This window comes from Fukomys damarensis, unplaced genomic scaffold (genome assembly GCF_012274545.1).
Source record: "Fukomys damarensis isolate Sample0158 unplaced genomic scaffold, DMR_v1.0_HiC HiC_scaffold_14, whole genome shotgun sequence".
NCBI classification, from domain to species: domain Eukaryota; kingdom Metazoa; phylum Chordata; class Mammalia; order Rodentia; family Bathyergidae; genus Fukomys; species Fukomys damarensis.
In genome coordinates, this window is record NW_022900926.1 from 71291378 (window position 1) to 71307781 (window position 16404).

The 16404-nt window shown below is 37.6% G+C and overlaps 1 protein-coding gene, 1 long non-coding RNA gene and 1 other non-coding gene across 3 annotated transcripts in view; 1 reads left to right on the top strand and 2 right to left on the bottom strand.

The window, feature by feature from the left end:
* Qrsl1 (glutaminyl-tRNA amidotransferase subunit QRSL1) overlaps window positions 1–16404 on the top strand; it is a 36904-nt gene that overhangs the window by 4084 nt on the left and 16416 nt on the right. Inside the window, exons 2-5 of the mRNA XM_010621808.2 lie at window positions 8362–8521; window positions 9281–9379; window positions 10546–10642; window positions 15101–15277. Coding sequence (XP_010620110.1) covers window positions 8362–8521; window positions 9281–9379; window positions 10546–10642; window positions 15101–15277 — 533 coding nt within the window. The remainder of the gene's footprint in view (window positions 1–8361; window positions 8522–9280; window positions 9380–10545; window positions 10643–15100; window positions 15278–16404) is intronic.
* LOC117286052 lies at window positions 4107–4213 on the bottom strand. The gene has a single exon (XR_004517190.1). It is a non-coding gene; the product is annotated as a U6 spliceosomal RNA (small nuclear RNA).
* LOC117286020 lies at window positions 5296–9803 on the bottom strand. The gene is made up of 3 exons (XR_004517161.1): window positions 9736–9803; window positions 6968–7111; window positions 5296–5548 (listed from the first exon to the last, which is right to left on the bottom strand). It is a non-coding gene; the product is annotated as an uncharacterized LOC117286020 (long non-coding RNA).

The following is a 16404-nucleotide window of genomic DNA, read 5'->3' on the forward strand; positions in this document are numbered from 1 at the left end:
TTTTTTGCTACATCTATTCTTTAATTGAAGGATTGGTCAATGAATTTTAAGTATATAAAGTGCACAAATTTTAAATGTAAAATGTATGTATTTATATTAATACACAGCAGTAAAACTACCACCCACATCAAGATACTGAAAAAAACCTTACATATGAAGGCCACATAAAGCCTCTTAAATGTGAAATATCTTATAATAGCATTATTTCTGCCTAATAAAAACATCGCTCTCCACTTCTATAACCTAAAGAGTTTCTGTTACTTTTAAACCCATTTAACCTTTGTTTATAGAACTGTGAGTATCTGTAATCAGAGATTGATTTTTTTTTTAACTCTATTGAGGGTTGTCATCATCACCATGTGGGTCCCAGCCCCACACCTCTCCACCAGGTTGAACTTGGGACCTTGCACTTGTCAGGCAGGCAAGGTGCCATGGAGCTCCATCCCTGGCCAATTGAGATCTTATTAATTGAGAACTTAACCAGTTTATAATTCACCTCTAGCTCTGTCAATATCTTTTATGCAGATTTTAACTCTTCCCAGATATTTTTCTTTTCTTTTTTCTCACCAGTAGTATTTATTAATAAAGTGAACCGCTTTACAAAAATGGTATCACTCAATTTGCTTAGCACATACTCATTTACAGCTAATTTTGAGTAGCACATTGTTACATTTTTGAAGTGACTTGTGCTCCGTGGAGAAGGATACTCCTTTAAAAAATAGGGTGTCTGGAAAATTAGTGAATAGGAAGAACTTTTACATATTGGAATTCTAGCAACCTCTGCTCACTAAAACTCTGATTTTGTTTTATGCTGTTATGTAATCATTACTGTTGATATCAGAAAATTCCCTAAGATGATCAAAAGTAATCATCTGACAGGAAGTACTTCTATTCCCTGGTTTCTCACTAGCCTACCTACCACACAGGCCCAAAACTCATCAGCCTGGCAGATTTTTCATAGCTTTTTATACTTTGCTGTATAAAGGGAATATCTCTGCATGGAGGTATTTTTCTTTTGTTACTTTTTCTTGCATTTTCATTCTTTTCGATCCCCGAAATTTGGAATGTGTGGCTTCTATTTTTGTCAACAACTCAATGACAAATTGACTTACATGAACTACCATCTGACATAGTAATTACTGGTTTTCCCTTTCAAGTATTTAAACATATTCACACCTCTCCAACCAGTGCTGTGGAAATTTCCTCCTTACGTTTTTCCATATTAACTTTATGAACATGCTCGTTTTTTTTAAGGAAAATAAAAGTATACTATTTCCCAGTTTTGCCATATTAACATTTAGAATGTCCTTATTGTATTTGGCCTGTCCAAAATGACAAAGCACTTTTGTGTAACATACGTTTGGCTTAACAACATGCATTTTTATAATATAACATGGAAAAAATAAAACAGTATATATTTGCCCAATACATTGAATATTTGGCATGAACTTTGACAGTTTAAAACTACATAAGCTGAAAATTTTAGATCTAGCTTACAAATCTGTTTTGCATTTAGGTTTATTACCCTATATGTAACAATTGTAGACTTCATGCTTCTTTTAATGATTACTACAAAACCTTTCATACAAGTGTTCTCTCAACTCCTCAATTTTTCTATTGACTGCAGTAAATCACTTAGCAAAATTTTCAGCAAAGATTCTTGATTGATATACTTGCTTAACCCCTTGGTATCTGAAAATATCTTCCTGTTGCCTTTATATAAAAATACTAACTTGCCAGGGTATATAATTCTTGGTTCAAAATTATTTTCCCTTAAAACTCTGTAGACATTGTTCCATTGTCTTCTGGCATTTAGAATTGTAAGAGAACAATCTGATGTCAGTCTGACTTTTGCCCCTCTATAGGTAACCTACTTTCCTCATCTGGATACCTGCAAATTTTTTTCTTTATCCTTGAAATTTTAAAAAGTCATCAGGTTATGTCTAGATGTTGTTTTCTTTTCATTAAATTTTCAAGGTACCCATCTTCATTTGCAGGCCTGCTTCATTCGTCAACTCTGGAAAGTTTTCTTCAAACACGTCTCTTAATCATTGCTTCTGCTTCATTTGCTTTGTCTGTTTCAGGTATTCCCGTCACCCATAGATTGTACCTCCTGAACAGGCTCTCTACATGTCTCTTTTTCTCTTCTCTTCATATATTAATTTCTTTGGCCCTTTCCTCTGCTTTCTGTGAGCATTTCTCTTTTCTGCATTTATGTCAGCAATTTTATTTTGTGACTGACCCTGCTTACTTGCTCCCTTTAACTTTCTAAAGTTCAAGAAATCATCCGTGTACTCTAACACCACCTGCTTTACAATTGAGCACACACCACTGAACTCTCATATGATGTGCAACACTTCATAGCTCATTTGTGGAGACCAGTACATCTATTTTAAGAGGAGGCATCTTCCTGATTACTTATTTCTGTTCCTTTCTTCTGAGCTATGGTATTAAGAGCTTTTCAATGGCTCCTCTTGCAATGGGGTCCAAAAACTCAGTTTTCCCAAGCACTAAAGTTAAAGAACCAAGATTTCTGTTTTAGAGCTGTTAACTTTTTTTTTAGTACACGTTTACAGTACATGAAGTTTACAATCATTTGGGGGAGTGGTACATGTACATAATACAATTTATTTCTTTTTTTTTAATACCTTTCCCTTTTCTCCCCCCACCCTGTTCCTCTTTCCCTGTTTTCATTCTGTTGATATTATTAATCCTAGCTCATGTTTATGGAATATAATTTTTATATTCATTGAGGTTGTTAGGTTCCTATACATGGCACATCTTTATTCTACTTATTTCCCCTTTCCCTCCCTCTTCCCTTTTATTTGTCTCTTGAACCTCTTCCCATTTGCAAGAAATCCATTCCCTTGACTCCTATCCATCTATTAATCTCTTTGTACTTTGTCTTACTCAAATGAGAGATACTATATGGTATCTGAGCTTGTGTGTCTGGTTTATTTCACTCAACATTACATTTTCCTACAAATGTCTTAAATTTGTCTTTCTTTATAGTTGAGTAGTATTCCATTATGTATAATACCACCTTTTCTTTATTCAGTCATCTGTTGATGGATATATAGGCTGCTGCTAGGATTTAACTATTATGAAACATTTATATTTAACTATTAAGAAACATTTATATTTAAATTATATTTGTAAATGTTTATATTATAAACATGTATATGCATGTATTGCGGTGATGTGGTATCTTTAGCTCTTCGGGGAAGACCTGTAGAAGAGGGTTAGCTGGGTCATATGGAATTTCTAATTTTAGTTCTTAGAAATCTCCATATTGATTTCCATAATGGTTGTACTAGTTTACATTCTTTGTGTTAATACTGTTCTTTTGTTGCTGATACAAAAATACCCAATGCCCAAAGTTAAAGAGGAAAAGGTTTATTTGGCTCATCCTTTGTAGAGGTTTCAGGTCATAATCTACTAGCTGCAAGGCAGGGTAGCAGAGGGACAGCAGTTCAGGGGGATGGAAGACAGCACAAACAACCAGAGAGCTTAATGGTGTCTCTGCCCCTTTTATCTTATCCAGACTACACAGGGCAGATAGCACTCATGTCACATCCTTAATCCTAGTGCCCTTAGGCCTAGCATTACAGCATTAATCAATCATATACTCTAGATCCAGCCGCCTTTGAAAAAGCCGACCCTTTGAGGCTTTAGGATGACATCTAAAAGCAAGCCCATAACACATTCCTATCAACAGTGCAGGAGGGCTCATTTTTCACCACAGCTTCAGCAGCATTTGTTATTTTTTGATTTCTTGATGATTGCCATTCTTTCTGGAGTAAGGTGGAATCTTAGCATTGTTTTAATTTCCATTTCTCTAATGGCCAGAAATGTTGAACAGTTTTTCGTATATTAATTGGCCATTTGTACTCCTTCTGTGAGTGTCTGTTAATTTCTGTTAATTTTTGTTGTTGCTGTTGTTGGGGTTTTCTTGTCGTTGTTGTTTTGTTTTGTTTTTTGGTACTGCGGATTGAACCAGGGACCTTGCGCTTGCAAGGCGGGCAGCAGAACCACTAAGCTAAATCCCCGGTCCTGTAGCCCATTTCTTGATTGGGCCTTTTATTTCAGGTGATCTAATTGTTTTGAGTAATATGGAACGCTGCATGAATTTGGGTGTCATCCTTGCAGAGGGGCCAGGCTCCTCTTCTCTGCACCACTGCAACGTTAGTATATGTGCTGCCCAGGTGAGCAATAGAGCTGTTAATTTCAAAATGCCTCCTAGATGTCTAGAAGATGTCAGTGAGGCAAGTAGATGTAAGAGTATACAGCTGAGGGAAGAAGCTAGATAGGAAAATATAAATGAAAGAGTATAGGAGATACTGTGATTAATCTCCATGGCCAGACGAGTTCCCCTGGGAAGACAAGTATAAAAGTAGAAGTAAAACTTTCCCATATTACAGGTCAGCAGTAGGAAGTAAAGCCTGTAAGAGATCTGAAGGAATAGTGAGAGAGGCAAGAGGAAACCTAGGATGGTATGGTACCTGAAAGTAAGTGATGCAAGAGGGGAGCAGTCACTTGTGCTACTAAGAAGTACTATAAAACGAGGACTGGGCATTGATTGGGTTTAGCAGTGTAAAGGCTGCTAGTGATCTTAACACACACTTTCACGCAACGTAAGTAGGGTGTATTAAAGAGCGAATGAGTACCCATCAGCTGGACACCAGTCCCAAAGAGCTCTCTTATCTTTAGCATTTATCAAGGCAATTCTTGTTGGAAAGAGTCTCCTTTCCTAAGTGAACTTCTGATATTACCTGGAAAGTTAATCACAATGTTCTTCAGGGCCAGGGATTTAGCTCAGTGGTTCCACTGGCTACCTTGCAAGCGAAAGGTCCTGAGTTCAATCCCTGGCACAGAAAAATAAATTAATTAATTAATAAAAATGTTCTCCATTTTGTTATAGGGCATAGATACCATAATGCCTTGGATAAAGATAAAGAGAAATGTTACAGTTTAGTGGTGCACAGCATGGATTTTGAAAATGAGAGCAGGCTTTGATTGAATCCCAGCTCTGCCTCTTTCTAGCTGTGTGACCACAAGCAGGAACCTCGTTCTTTATCTGAAAGATGAGCAAAAATATCAGCCCCTAGTGTGGACATGATGATTAAATGAAAGAGAAGTATCTCAGACAATGACTAGAACTAAGTGTCAGCTAATATTAATTGTATTGCAGGGACAAAATTATTAAAGTATACATATTTATAAGTTTCTCTTCCCTTGCTTTCCATGAAGTGGTTCTTGATGGAAATGTCTTACTTTTTCTAAGGTTCTATTTTGTTTTCTATTACTGCATAACAAATGAGTATAAACTGAGCAGCTTAAAACCATGCACTCTTACTGTCTCAGTTCTGTGGGTTAGTAGTCCATGCATAAAACAGCTGAGTTCTCTGTTCAATTTCATAAGGCTAAAATCAAGGTGTTAGCCAGGGCTATAATTTCAGGAGTGTGGGGTCCTCTTTCTACCTTAGAGATTGTTGGCAGAATCCATTTTCTTACGGTGGTGGAACTGAAGTCACCATCTCCTTGGGGGCTGTGTGAGTAGAAAAGTAAATGCGTTGAGAGGACAGGAAATGCGAGATGGCTAAAACTGAGATTTAGGAGACTTTAAAGATAGGAGTAATGATTTCCTAGTCTGAGCTGTTCTTGCCAGGTGAGCTGGTTAACGGGGTGAGATGAAGGGACGGTTTGGGTGTGGTGAGGTCAGGTGTCAGTATATGTTGACTTGACATTTCATGTGAACCTGACAGGAAAATAGTAACAAAGATGGTAGTGAGCCTGGCACTAAATCATCAATGAATGAAAAGGGAGCACCAGACAAACTAGCATACAGCAGGAGGAAGAGGAAGGAGAGTGGTATCTCCAGGGTGTGTGGGTCAGCTGAGCGGGGGCTTCTGAGGGGAGGGAGGAGAGAAAGGCATTGAGTCAGGAGGACACCTGCGCGTACCCCCTCCACCAGTGGACCCTGTGGTACATGGTGTTAGTGAAAACAGGAAGCCGTGGCCTCAGGGGAAGGCCCAGTTTCCACAAGAGAAAAGAAATGCCAGGAGAGCAAAATTTTTTAAGAAAAATTTGAAAAGTTGACTGCTTTGTATTCAGACATGACACCTGCAGTTTTGTCCCAGAGGAGCTGTATGATTTACATTCCGAACTCTTTATGCTCAGTCTGTTGTAGCTAATAAGCATCTTTGTTTTCACTTCTCTTTTCCAATTCCCTTACTGATTTTCTCCAATATAAATTTCCTGAAAATGATTCTCATGTAGATCTCCGTTTAAAATGAGTGTTCCTCAATGATTGTATTTCTTGCCTTTCTAATCACACTGTGAGTCCTTAGCTTTTATTCACAGACCAGCTAGCAGTCAGCATTTACGGACAGCAGGCATTAAACTTGAGGGGTCAGGGGAGGAGAAGGTGGCAGACACATTTCCTTGTTCCAGCTTTGCCGTGGGATAGGCCTGCTTGTGTACTGCTCTGTCTAACTCTTGCAGCCTACCGCTGTCTTCTTTTTGCCCATTCTCCATTCACAATGTTGGAATACACAGCTATCGTCTATTTCTTTTTAGCTTCTTTCTTCTAAGGAGTTTACATTTCATACAAACCAGTTAACATCTCTTCCTGTTTCTAAGTTACCTCTGTAAACCAAGCCTATCTACTGCTGCCCATCCCATCACTCCTGCAGCCTCCCTGCCAAAGTCCTTTTCCTCCTGTCAGTGACTATTAGGGCTCCTCCCAACAGCCTCTTCCCTCAACTTGGTTCATTTAAAACCCTCAGGCCTAAGAATGTTTAATGACTTATTCAGTAACTAATTTCTCCCTTAAACGCTCTTGCCTGTTGCTTGATGCATATTGAACATGTTAAAATACCACCAGTTTGAAGGACAAAGTAAAATTCTACCAGAGATAGAAATGATTAAAAGGGCTAAGGGTGTAGCTCAGTAGAGGATCACTTACTTGCCTCGCATGTGTGAGACCATGGGTTTGATCCCTAGCAACACTCGCCACCCCAGGAAAGAGATGATGAGGAAGTGATATTATGAAGTTACTCTATCCTTTACTATTGGATGTCGCAATGTCTCAGCTTCAGTTTCTTCATCTCTAAAATGAGATTATAATACCTAATTTGTGTGGTTGTTTTAAGGGTTCAATGAATTAATAATACATACACAACAGCGATACTTGGCATTTGGGAAACGCTCAGTATTATTCATTTCCCTATCCCCTTTGTCTTTGAACTCTAAACATTGGATAATCCAACTCTCTTTTTATATAACCTCCAAAGCTTTGGTGTCATCTGACTTCTTGTTATTCATTCTTTCTGTCTGATTAGTAAGCAACCTATTGCTTCCTATAGGAAATATTAAACAATCACACCTCATCTGCACTCTTACTTCCTATCAGTCGGTACATATGAGTTCTGGTCACTTCTCATGTAGTTTTGTTTGTTTGTAGTACTGGGGACAGAACTCAGGGTTTTACACCAAGCTACATCCCCAGTCCTGCTTTTATTTCTTATTCTGGGTCAGGGTCTCACTAAGTTGCTCATCCTGAGCTAGAACTTGCAATCCTCTTGGCCTGCCCCCACCCCCAGAATGCTGGGGTTACAGGTAGGTGCCAGCGCATCCAGCTTCACATAGAGTTTCTGTGTGATAGTGCTGAAGATTGAATGCAGGCCTTCATGCATGTGGTCTGTCACTCCTAGCCCATCTTACAGTTTATTTTAATGCTTTCTGTAGTAGCCTTTCTAATGCACAATAAACAGAATTTCAGAAGTTTTTTTAGTTGCTTTGAATCTGTATGAGCATTCCTCTCACGTCATAGCAGTTCATACTTGAATTCCACAATAATTATACAGATCTTAAGAGCCATCAGGTCCTATGGTACCTTATACAGTTCACTTTTTTTTACTCTTGACTTCTTACATTGCAGCCAAGCCAATCTTTGTATATAATCTCCCCTAACCCATTCTTTGGTTTTTTTGTTTTGTTTTGTTTTGTTTTTTGGGTACCGGGAATCGAACTCAGGTCCTTGCACTTGCAATCCCCTAACCCATTCTTTACCAGGCTGGACCTCAACTTCTGGCCAGGATGATGTTCCTAAACTATCACTATCATTTGTTCAAGCCTAACTTAGGAAATTAGCTATTAGGGAGAGGAATGCCATGTCCCCCAACTCATTCTCATTCTCACTCACGGCTCTTCATTTACCAAGTGTAGGCCGGGTGCTGTCCCTTGATGGTGAACTCAACCCTTGCTTTAAAATTGCTTAGCCACTCTGTTGACCCCTCAGTATAATATTGGAATGTCTGCACACTCAGTTGAAAGCTTTTTAAATTGTTTATGTTGTAGGTTTCTGTGGCACTGAAACAAGGCCAAATTACACCAACAGAACTCTGTCGGAAATGTCTCTCCCTTATCCAGAAGACCAAGTTTCTAAATGCTTACATTACAGTTTCAGAAGAGGTAGCATTAAAGCAGGCTGAAGAATCAGAAGAAAGATACAAGAAAGGTAAATTACTTTCTTTTTTTTCTTTGTATTTCTCTTTTTTTTAAATCTTACTGAGTTTGGTACTTTTTAAGTATACAGTACAGTTACATTTATCATTGGGATCTTGTACCCTTACATGACAGATCTTGGTTCTCATTTTTTCCCCATACCCCTGCCCTCCCTTAACCTCCTCCACCCTCCCCTATTTACAAAGACTTTGTTTCCATTTTTTCATTTTCTCATATTTTTTCTGTTCCCTTATTTTCTTTCCCCTGCTCTTTCCACTTCCTCTACACCTTTAGCCCTTTTCTTCCTATTTCACATTATCAGTTATACAATTTGTATACAGTTATACAGTTTACACTTTTAGTTTTTCATGAGAAACTAGTCATTCAGAGGAAAATGGATGCACATTGAGGCCATGCTCTTAAGTGAAATAAATAAGACACATGTGTAAATACCGTATCATTTCTCTGGTGTGAAAAACTAGATTACTTTCAATATTACTTAATCTCCAGAGAAGGAATTTAATTGGGTGTAGCTGTCTCCGTTTGGCAAGTGAAGGTTTAAACATAAAATTCCCTATTTAAAGGACTTGGCATGAAGTATAATAAAATTGAGGCTAATGGCTATGTGATGCTTTATAATGTCCAACTATAATAATTTACAATATATATTTGATTTCTGAAAAAGTATAAGTGCCAAAAATTAGTGGTGGTTATAAAAGTTAGTACCAGGTTAGTGTATCTTTATTTTTTGAACCCTTGTCCCCTAATTCAGGTCAGTCACTTGGGGATTTGGATGGAATTCCTGTTGCAGTAAAAGACAACTTCAGCACATCTGGCATCGAGACAACGTGTGCATCAAATATGCTAAAAGGTAAAATGTAACTGATCAGAGCATTAATGGCTTTATAAAAACAGGTACTTTTTAGTTTAAAGATACTGAAGAACCATTAGGTAGAGATTACATCTTTGAAGGAAGCAGAGCAGTTTTTTACAGTTTGCTCTTTCAGAATGCAGAATTACTGTTAAGAAGTAGGCAAGCTTAATAAAAGAATGCTATTTCAAAAGTTTTAGAAACTATTCTTATTTAAGAAGATTATATAACTGATCCCCACAAACACACTTAAATGACCTCTCAGTCAGCATATTGAGAGCTGGGAATGCATCTGAGCTGGCTGTCATCACCCTTTCCTTGTGGATGAAAGGATTCATTAGTGATTGATCACTCACCGGTCATTTGCTGCCTCCGTAGCACTCCCTGTCTTACAACACAGTATGCCCATGCTCAGCGTTATTCTCACAGTCTAGTAAGTCAACAGCTAGCATGTTTATCAAGATACTTGGATCTCAGGAGAAAAAAGAAATGGAGAAAAGGTTGTTCAGAGTACTACACACTAAAAGTGATATTCCACGAGAGCTGTGCCCAAGTTTCTCTACTAGGTGGACTATTGTAAATTGCTTTGGAGTGTACACTAAGCTTTTCACTAGATAGGAAATTGTAATTGCAAAAAAAGGTCTATTCTAATGAGAAATATTTTAAAATTCCTGTATAATATCACCTAAGAAGCCAGATGTGGTGTTGCACACATGTAATCCCAGCACTTGGAAGGCTGAGGTAGGAGGTTCACTGTGAGTTTCAGGCCAGCCTGGGCTACATAATGAGTTCAGAGCCATCCTGAACTACACAGTGAGACCCTGTCTCAAAAAACTAAGCCTCCCTTCCAAAAAAATTAACCTAAGAAAAAAAATCAAGTACAATGAACAAACAATTTGGAATTACAAATTTCAAATGAACTGGTTATATCTCTATTATGCAATATTATGTAGTGCTGTTAAAATCAGTGTTTTTAGATTATAAAAGTAGTGAATGTAGACTGTCTTTGGAAAAAATACAGTTGGCTAGAGAAAAGATTAACTTTGAAAAAGTACAATCCACTGTTTAAGTTAGGAATAGTGAACACTTCTCATTTAAAATCTTATTTTCTGTATATAATTTACATCTGCTGTTTTCTTTCCTATGATAAATATAAATTTTTTTAGGCTATATACCACCTTTTAATGCTACAGTAGTTCAGAAGTTGTTGGATCAGGGAGCTCTACTAATGGGAAAAACAAATCTAGATGAGTTTGCTATGGGGTAAGTAAAATCAAAATTTTCCTTTCTTGTATTTCTTCTGTGCCTTTAATTTCATTAAATGGAAGTCTAAAAGCATTGATGTGATTTCTTGAGGATCCTAATGCCAGTTTCTTAGTTTTTCAGTGAAATTATATTGTTATTTAATAGATACACAGTCTTAGCTCATTTTGATTTTAGTTTAATTTCCTTCATGAACAATGATGCTAAACATCCTTTCATGTTTATTTTTCCATTCATATCTATTCAAATCTTTTGCCAGTTTTTAAAATCGTGTTGTTTATTAATAAATTGTAAGAGTTCTTCCATATACTTTGGATTCAAGTCCATTATCAAATAGGTGAGTTACAAATATATCCTCCAAGCTTTAGCTTTTCATTCTCTGAAAATGCCTTCATGCTTTATATGTCCTAAGAAATCTTTACCAAACTCAAGGTCACAAAAATTTTTTTCTAGATGTTCATAATTTTAGCTCTTACATTTAAACATGTAATCTATTTTGAATTAAGTTTTTATATGTGGTGTAAATAGAGGCTTTGGTTATTGTTTTCTTGCATATGAATATCCCATCATTCCAGCGCTCTTGGTAATAATGGCTAATCCTTTCCTCATTAAATGGCCTTAGTTTCCTTTTGTCAAAAATCAAACACATGCATGAAGTTCTATTTCTGGACTCTTCTATCTTTGTTTATTCCTGTATCACGTCATCTTGATTATTGTAGCTTTTATAAGCCTTGAAATTAGGTAGTGAGAGTCCTCCAACTTTTTCCTTTTTCAAAACTGTGTTATATATATAGTCTGGGTCTTTTGTATAAGTTTTAGAACCAGCTTCTTCTACTAAGGAGTCTATGGGATTTTTTCATAGATCAGTTTGGGAAGAATTGGTGTCTTCATGCTCAGCGTCTTCATACATGCCTTCTCATCCCAACACCTTACAAGTATCTCTGTGCTAATTGAAGTTGAAATTTTTCTCAGCAATATTGTGATTTTTCTGCTAAGCATTTAATTTTTGTCTTTTTCTATCTATAAATTGTATAATTTAAGGTATTCCCAAGTGTCTTATGTTTTTTTGGTTTTTGGTTTTTGGTTTTTTGAGACAGGGTCTCACTGTGTAGTTGAGACTGATCTGGAACTCATTTTGTAGCCCAGGCTGATCTCGAACTCACAGTGATCCTCCTGCCTCAGCCGCCCGAGTGCTGGGATTACAGGCAAGAGCTACCACGCCCGGCTGAGTCTTACGTTTTTTAATGCCATAGAAAATGGTATGGCCAGACGTGGTGGTACATGCCTATTATCCTCAGTACACCAAAGAAAATAAAATGGTATGTTGTTCAAATTTTGAATCTTTATTGCTGGAAGATAGGAATATAATTTACTTTTCTTTATTGACCTCATATTCCATGACCTACTTAAAGCTCATGTATTAGTGTTAATTGATCTTTGTGGATACCTTGAACTATTTTATGTAGATTATATTGGAGTCTGTAAATAGAAGCAATTCTCATTTCTTTGTCTTTCCTTGCTGTACCAGTTAGTACCTTCAGTGCAATGTTGAATAGAAGTGGTAGGCACAAATATCTTTGCCCTGTTCTTGTTCATGGGGAAAAGCATTTATTTAATTTTTCACCAAAAGCACTCTAGATTTTTCCCTTTTTAATACTTGTGATATTTACTGATTCATGTTTCCAGTTTCATAGAAACATAGCACTTGATTCATTTTCACATTTCTTGGTACTGAGCAGTATATGGTTTGTGTTTTTTTGTTTGTTTTTTTGTTTTTTGAGACAGGGTCTCACTATGTAGTTGAGACTGACCCGGAACTCACTATGTAGCCCAGGCTGGTCTCGAACTCACAGCGATCCTCCTGCCTCAGCCTCCTGAGTGCTGGGATTACAGGAGTGTGCCACCATGCCCAGCTCTGAGCAGTGTATATTTAATGAACTCAACTATGGAAATAAGCGGAAACATAGGGTTTTTTGTTGTTTTGTTTTGTTTTTACTGGTTCTGGGGATTGAACTCAAGACCTTGCACTTGCAAGGCAGGCACAGTGCCAATGAGCAAAATCCTCCTCCCATGGGTTTTTAAGTCACTGCCTTCATAGCTGATGAAAATGAACATCACCAGTGAAGGCAAAGTGGACTTGGACCCACTATCACCTGTGTGATATTCCAGAGACTGTGTAACCTGAACCTAATAACAAGAAAACATATACAATCAATCCAAAATGAGAAACATTCTGATAAAATGTCATATACAGCCGGGGATTTAGCTCAGTGGTTCCACCACCTCCCAAGCACAAGGTCCTGACTACTCCCTGGTACCAAAAAAAAAAAAAGTCATGTAAAAACAAAGGATATGAAAAATGTCCAAATTAAAAGAGGCTACAGAATGCAAAACCTGAAGTTATAAAATAGGGGAAAAACTTCGGAGAAAATTGTTGTGACCTTAAGTTTGGTAAGATTCTTAGGATACATAAAGGATAAATCCATTTGAAAAATTGATAGATTGGACTTCATTAAAAAAGAACTTCTGGCTCTGGATGTATTTCAGTGCTCAAGTGCTTGTCTGACCTGTATAAGGCTCTGGTTTCAATTCCCCAGCACCTCAACAGAAAACAAAAATTTTCTATTCTTTGAAATAGACTAAAACTGAAAAAGCAGCCTCAGATGAGAGAAAATATTTGTAAAACATTTGCAAGAACTGGTATCCATCGCTTCTCGGCCTTTTGGCTAAGATTAAGTGTAAGAACTGGTATCCAAAATATACAAGACTCTTTTCCAACACAATAAGAAATCAACCCTATGTTTTACAAAATGAGCAGAAGATTTAAGCAATGCTTTTATTAAAATGACAGATACATGAAAAAATACTCAGTATCATTAGCATTTAAAAAATGCAAATTTAAACCACATCGAATCATGTAACACTTATTAAAATGACCAAATCATCTGGGTGTGGTGGTTTATGCCTGCATTCCCAGCACTCTGTGATCGCTTGAGGCAAGAGGGTAAGTTTGAGCCCAGCCTGGGCAATTAAAGAAACCCTGGGTCAAAATAAAAATAATAAAAATGGACTGGGGATTTAGCTCAGTGCAAAAGCCTTGGGTTCAATCTCCAGTACCACCCCCCCTCCAAAGGAAAAGAAAAATATGCAATATCAGGTACTGACAAAGATGCAGAGAAAACTGTATTTCTTATACGGTGCTGGTAGGGACTGCAAAATGTACAGCCATTTTGGAAAATAATTTGGTGGTTTATTATGAAGCTAAACACATATTGACCATATAACCTCATAGTCCCAGTCCTAGGTATTTTCCCAAGTTATTAAAATTTATTTTTACATAAAAGCTCTAGTTTTCAGTATAAAACCTCTAGTAGCGTTATTCATAATTGCTCCAAACTGGAAATGGCCCAGTGTCCATTAACTGATAAAGACAAAATAATGAAAAAGAAAAAGGAGGCTAAAGAGACAATGATAACTAAATGTAATACCTGACTCTAGAAGTACATTATTGAACCAGCTGATAAAATCAGACTACAGTTGGCCTGATGGCACACACCTGTAATCACAGCACTTAGGAAGCTGAGGCAGGAGGATCACTGGGAGTTCAAGAACAGTCTGGCCTACATTGTGAGTTCAAAACCAGATTAAACTATATAATGAGACCCACTCTCAAAATATTAGTCTATATACAGTATTGTACTGATGTGAAGTTTTTTTTGTTTTTGTTTTGTCTTTGTTTTTTTTGGTACTGGGTATTGAACTCAGGCCCTTGCGCTTGCAAGGCAGGCAGCAGTACTGATGTGAATTTTACTGTGATTGATAACTATCCTGTAAGCAAAATGTCCTTTGGAAATTCATACTAAATACATACTACAGTATTTAGAGGTAAAGGGCCATGATATATATAAATTACTGTTATGTTGTTCAGGAAAATAATGTGTGTATAGACACAGCATACAAATGATAAATGGAATGCAATATTAGCTATAGGTACATGTGAGTAAAGGATATAAAAGTGCTTCATTTATTTTTATTTTTGCAGTTTATCCTAGAATAACATTTTTCTTAAATTTCAAAAGTTATTAGTATTCCACTTATAATACTTTTCTTAAAGCTTCTGATTAAGGGAAGATTTCCTTCAAAATGTTCTTGACTAGTGGACTTGAATGTCTGTGCCTCTTTCCAACTGGAAGACCTTAACTTATGGGAAGTCATTTTTAGTTCAACTGGATGATCAACTGGGATAAAATCTTCTTCTCCACTTTCTGAATTGCTTTCCCTTCATCCACCACCACCTCACCTAACTCTGTAAAAGTTACATCTGAGCAGGCTTCTTTTCCAGTGCCAGCTACCGTGGGATATGAAAAGCTCCAGGTGTCAAAAGCAAATAACAGACACTCAGGAGATGGGAATTTCACATAAAATTACTAAGGCATCTCGTTTTACCCTTCATTTCAGATCTGGAAGCACAGATGGAGTATTTGGGCCAGTTAAGAATCCCTGGAGTTACTCAAAACAGAGAAGAGAGAAGAGGCAGCAGCAGGCCCAGGGCGAGAGCCAGGCTGCCGAGTGGCTGATCACCGGGGGGAGTTCCGGTGGCAGCGCAGCCGCCTTGGCAGCGCTCACGTGCTCGGCGTAAGTTGCTTTCTCCAGGCGCGGTGGCCAAGCTGACCCCATTTGTGTAAAGTTGAGCGATTCCAGGTGGTTGCCTTCCCCTTCCCCTCCCCTTGGAAGCCCCTCTGTTAATGCACAACAGACCACTCCGTCCTGTGTGAGTCTGCACCTATATGGTATCTTTGTGACCTTTCGGCGGAGCGGTCTGCAACTGTGTTATCTACTAACTTGTAAGCAGAAGACTCACGCCTGTGTGATACTTTGTTTTAATTAACCTGTGTGAAACTGTCCCTGACCCTCACAGACTTGGCAAAGTTCTGCTCCTGTGAAATTCCACTTGTGCTCCCTCTCTCTCTCCGAGCCCTCCCCAAACAGAAGCGCCCTTAAGAGGACCCTGCAAACTGCCTTTCCTTTGCCCAGTGTTTTCGGAGCCTGAGCCCACTCAGGAACACCGGCTATAATAAGGAAGGGTTCCATTTAATTCAGAGAGTGGCACTTCTCTAAAGTTCCATATCTCCTGGCCCTACAACAGTCTGTACTTTACAACTCATCCTACTACATACAGTCATAAACCTTGTGCAAAGCCAGCAATAGAATAATCCATGTGCTTGGATTTTTAGTTCTTTTTTAGTAAGTTCTCTGTCCTCGAGGAAATGTCAAAATTATATCTGATAGATACACTCACCTGTACAGCATATGATGTATATACTTTATACAGTGAACTTTAATTTGAAATAACATTTAAACATTAACTCTGTAGTATTTGGTTATTTTGAAAACAGGATTTCACAGATGTTGCAGAATAAAGCATTAAGCATAAATGGACTTTGTTGAATTTCATTTTTAAATAGTTTATTCAAATGTCTGCTCTCTGTAGAAATATTTATAGACTCTAATCCTGTGACTGTAGTTCAGTACTGCTGAGCTGTTAATAATGGTTTATCTTTCAGCTAAATGACTTTAAAAAGAAAAAAGTTCCAAATATTTATCAATCAGGTATTTATAATAGTGTTTTCAATAACTGTACAACTATGTATCTGCATCATTAAGAATTTTGGAGCTGGGGATTTAGCTCAGCAGTTCACCACCTGCCTTGCAAGCGCAAGGACCTGAGTTCAATCCCCAGTACCAAAAAAAAAAAAAAAAAA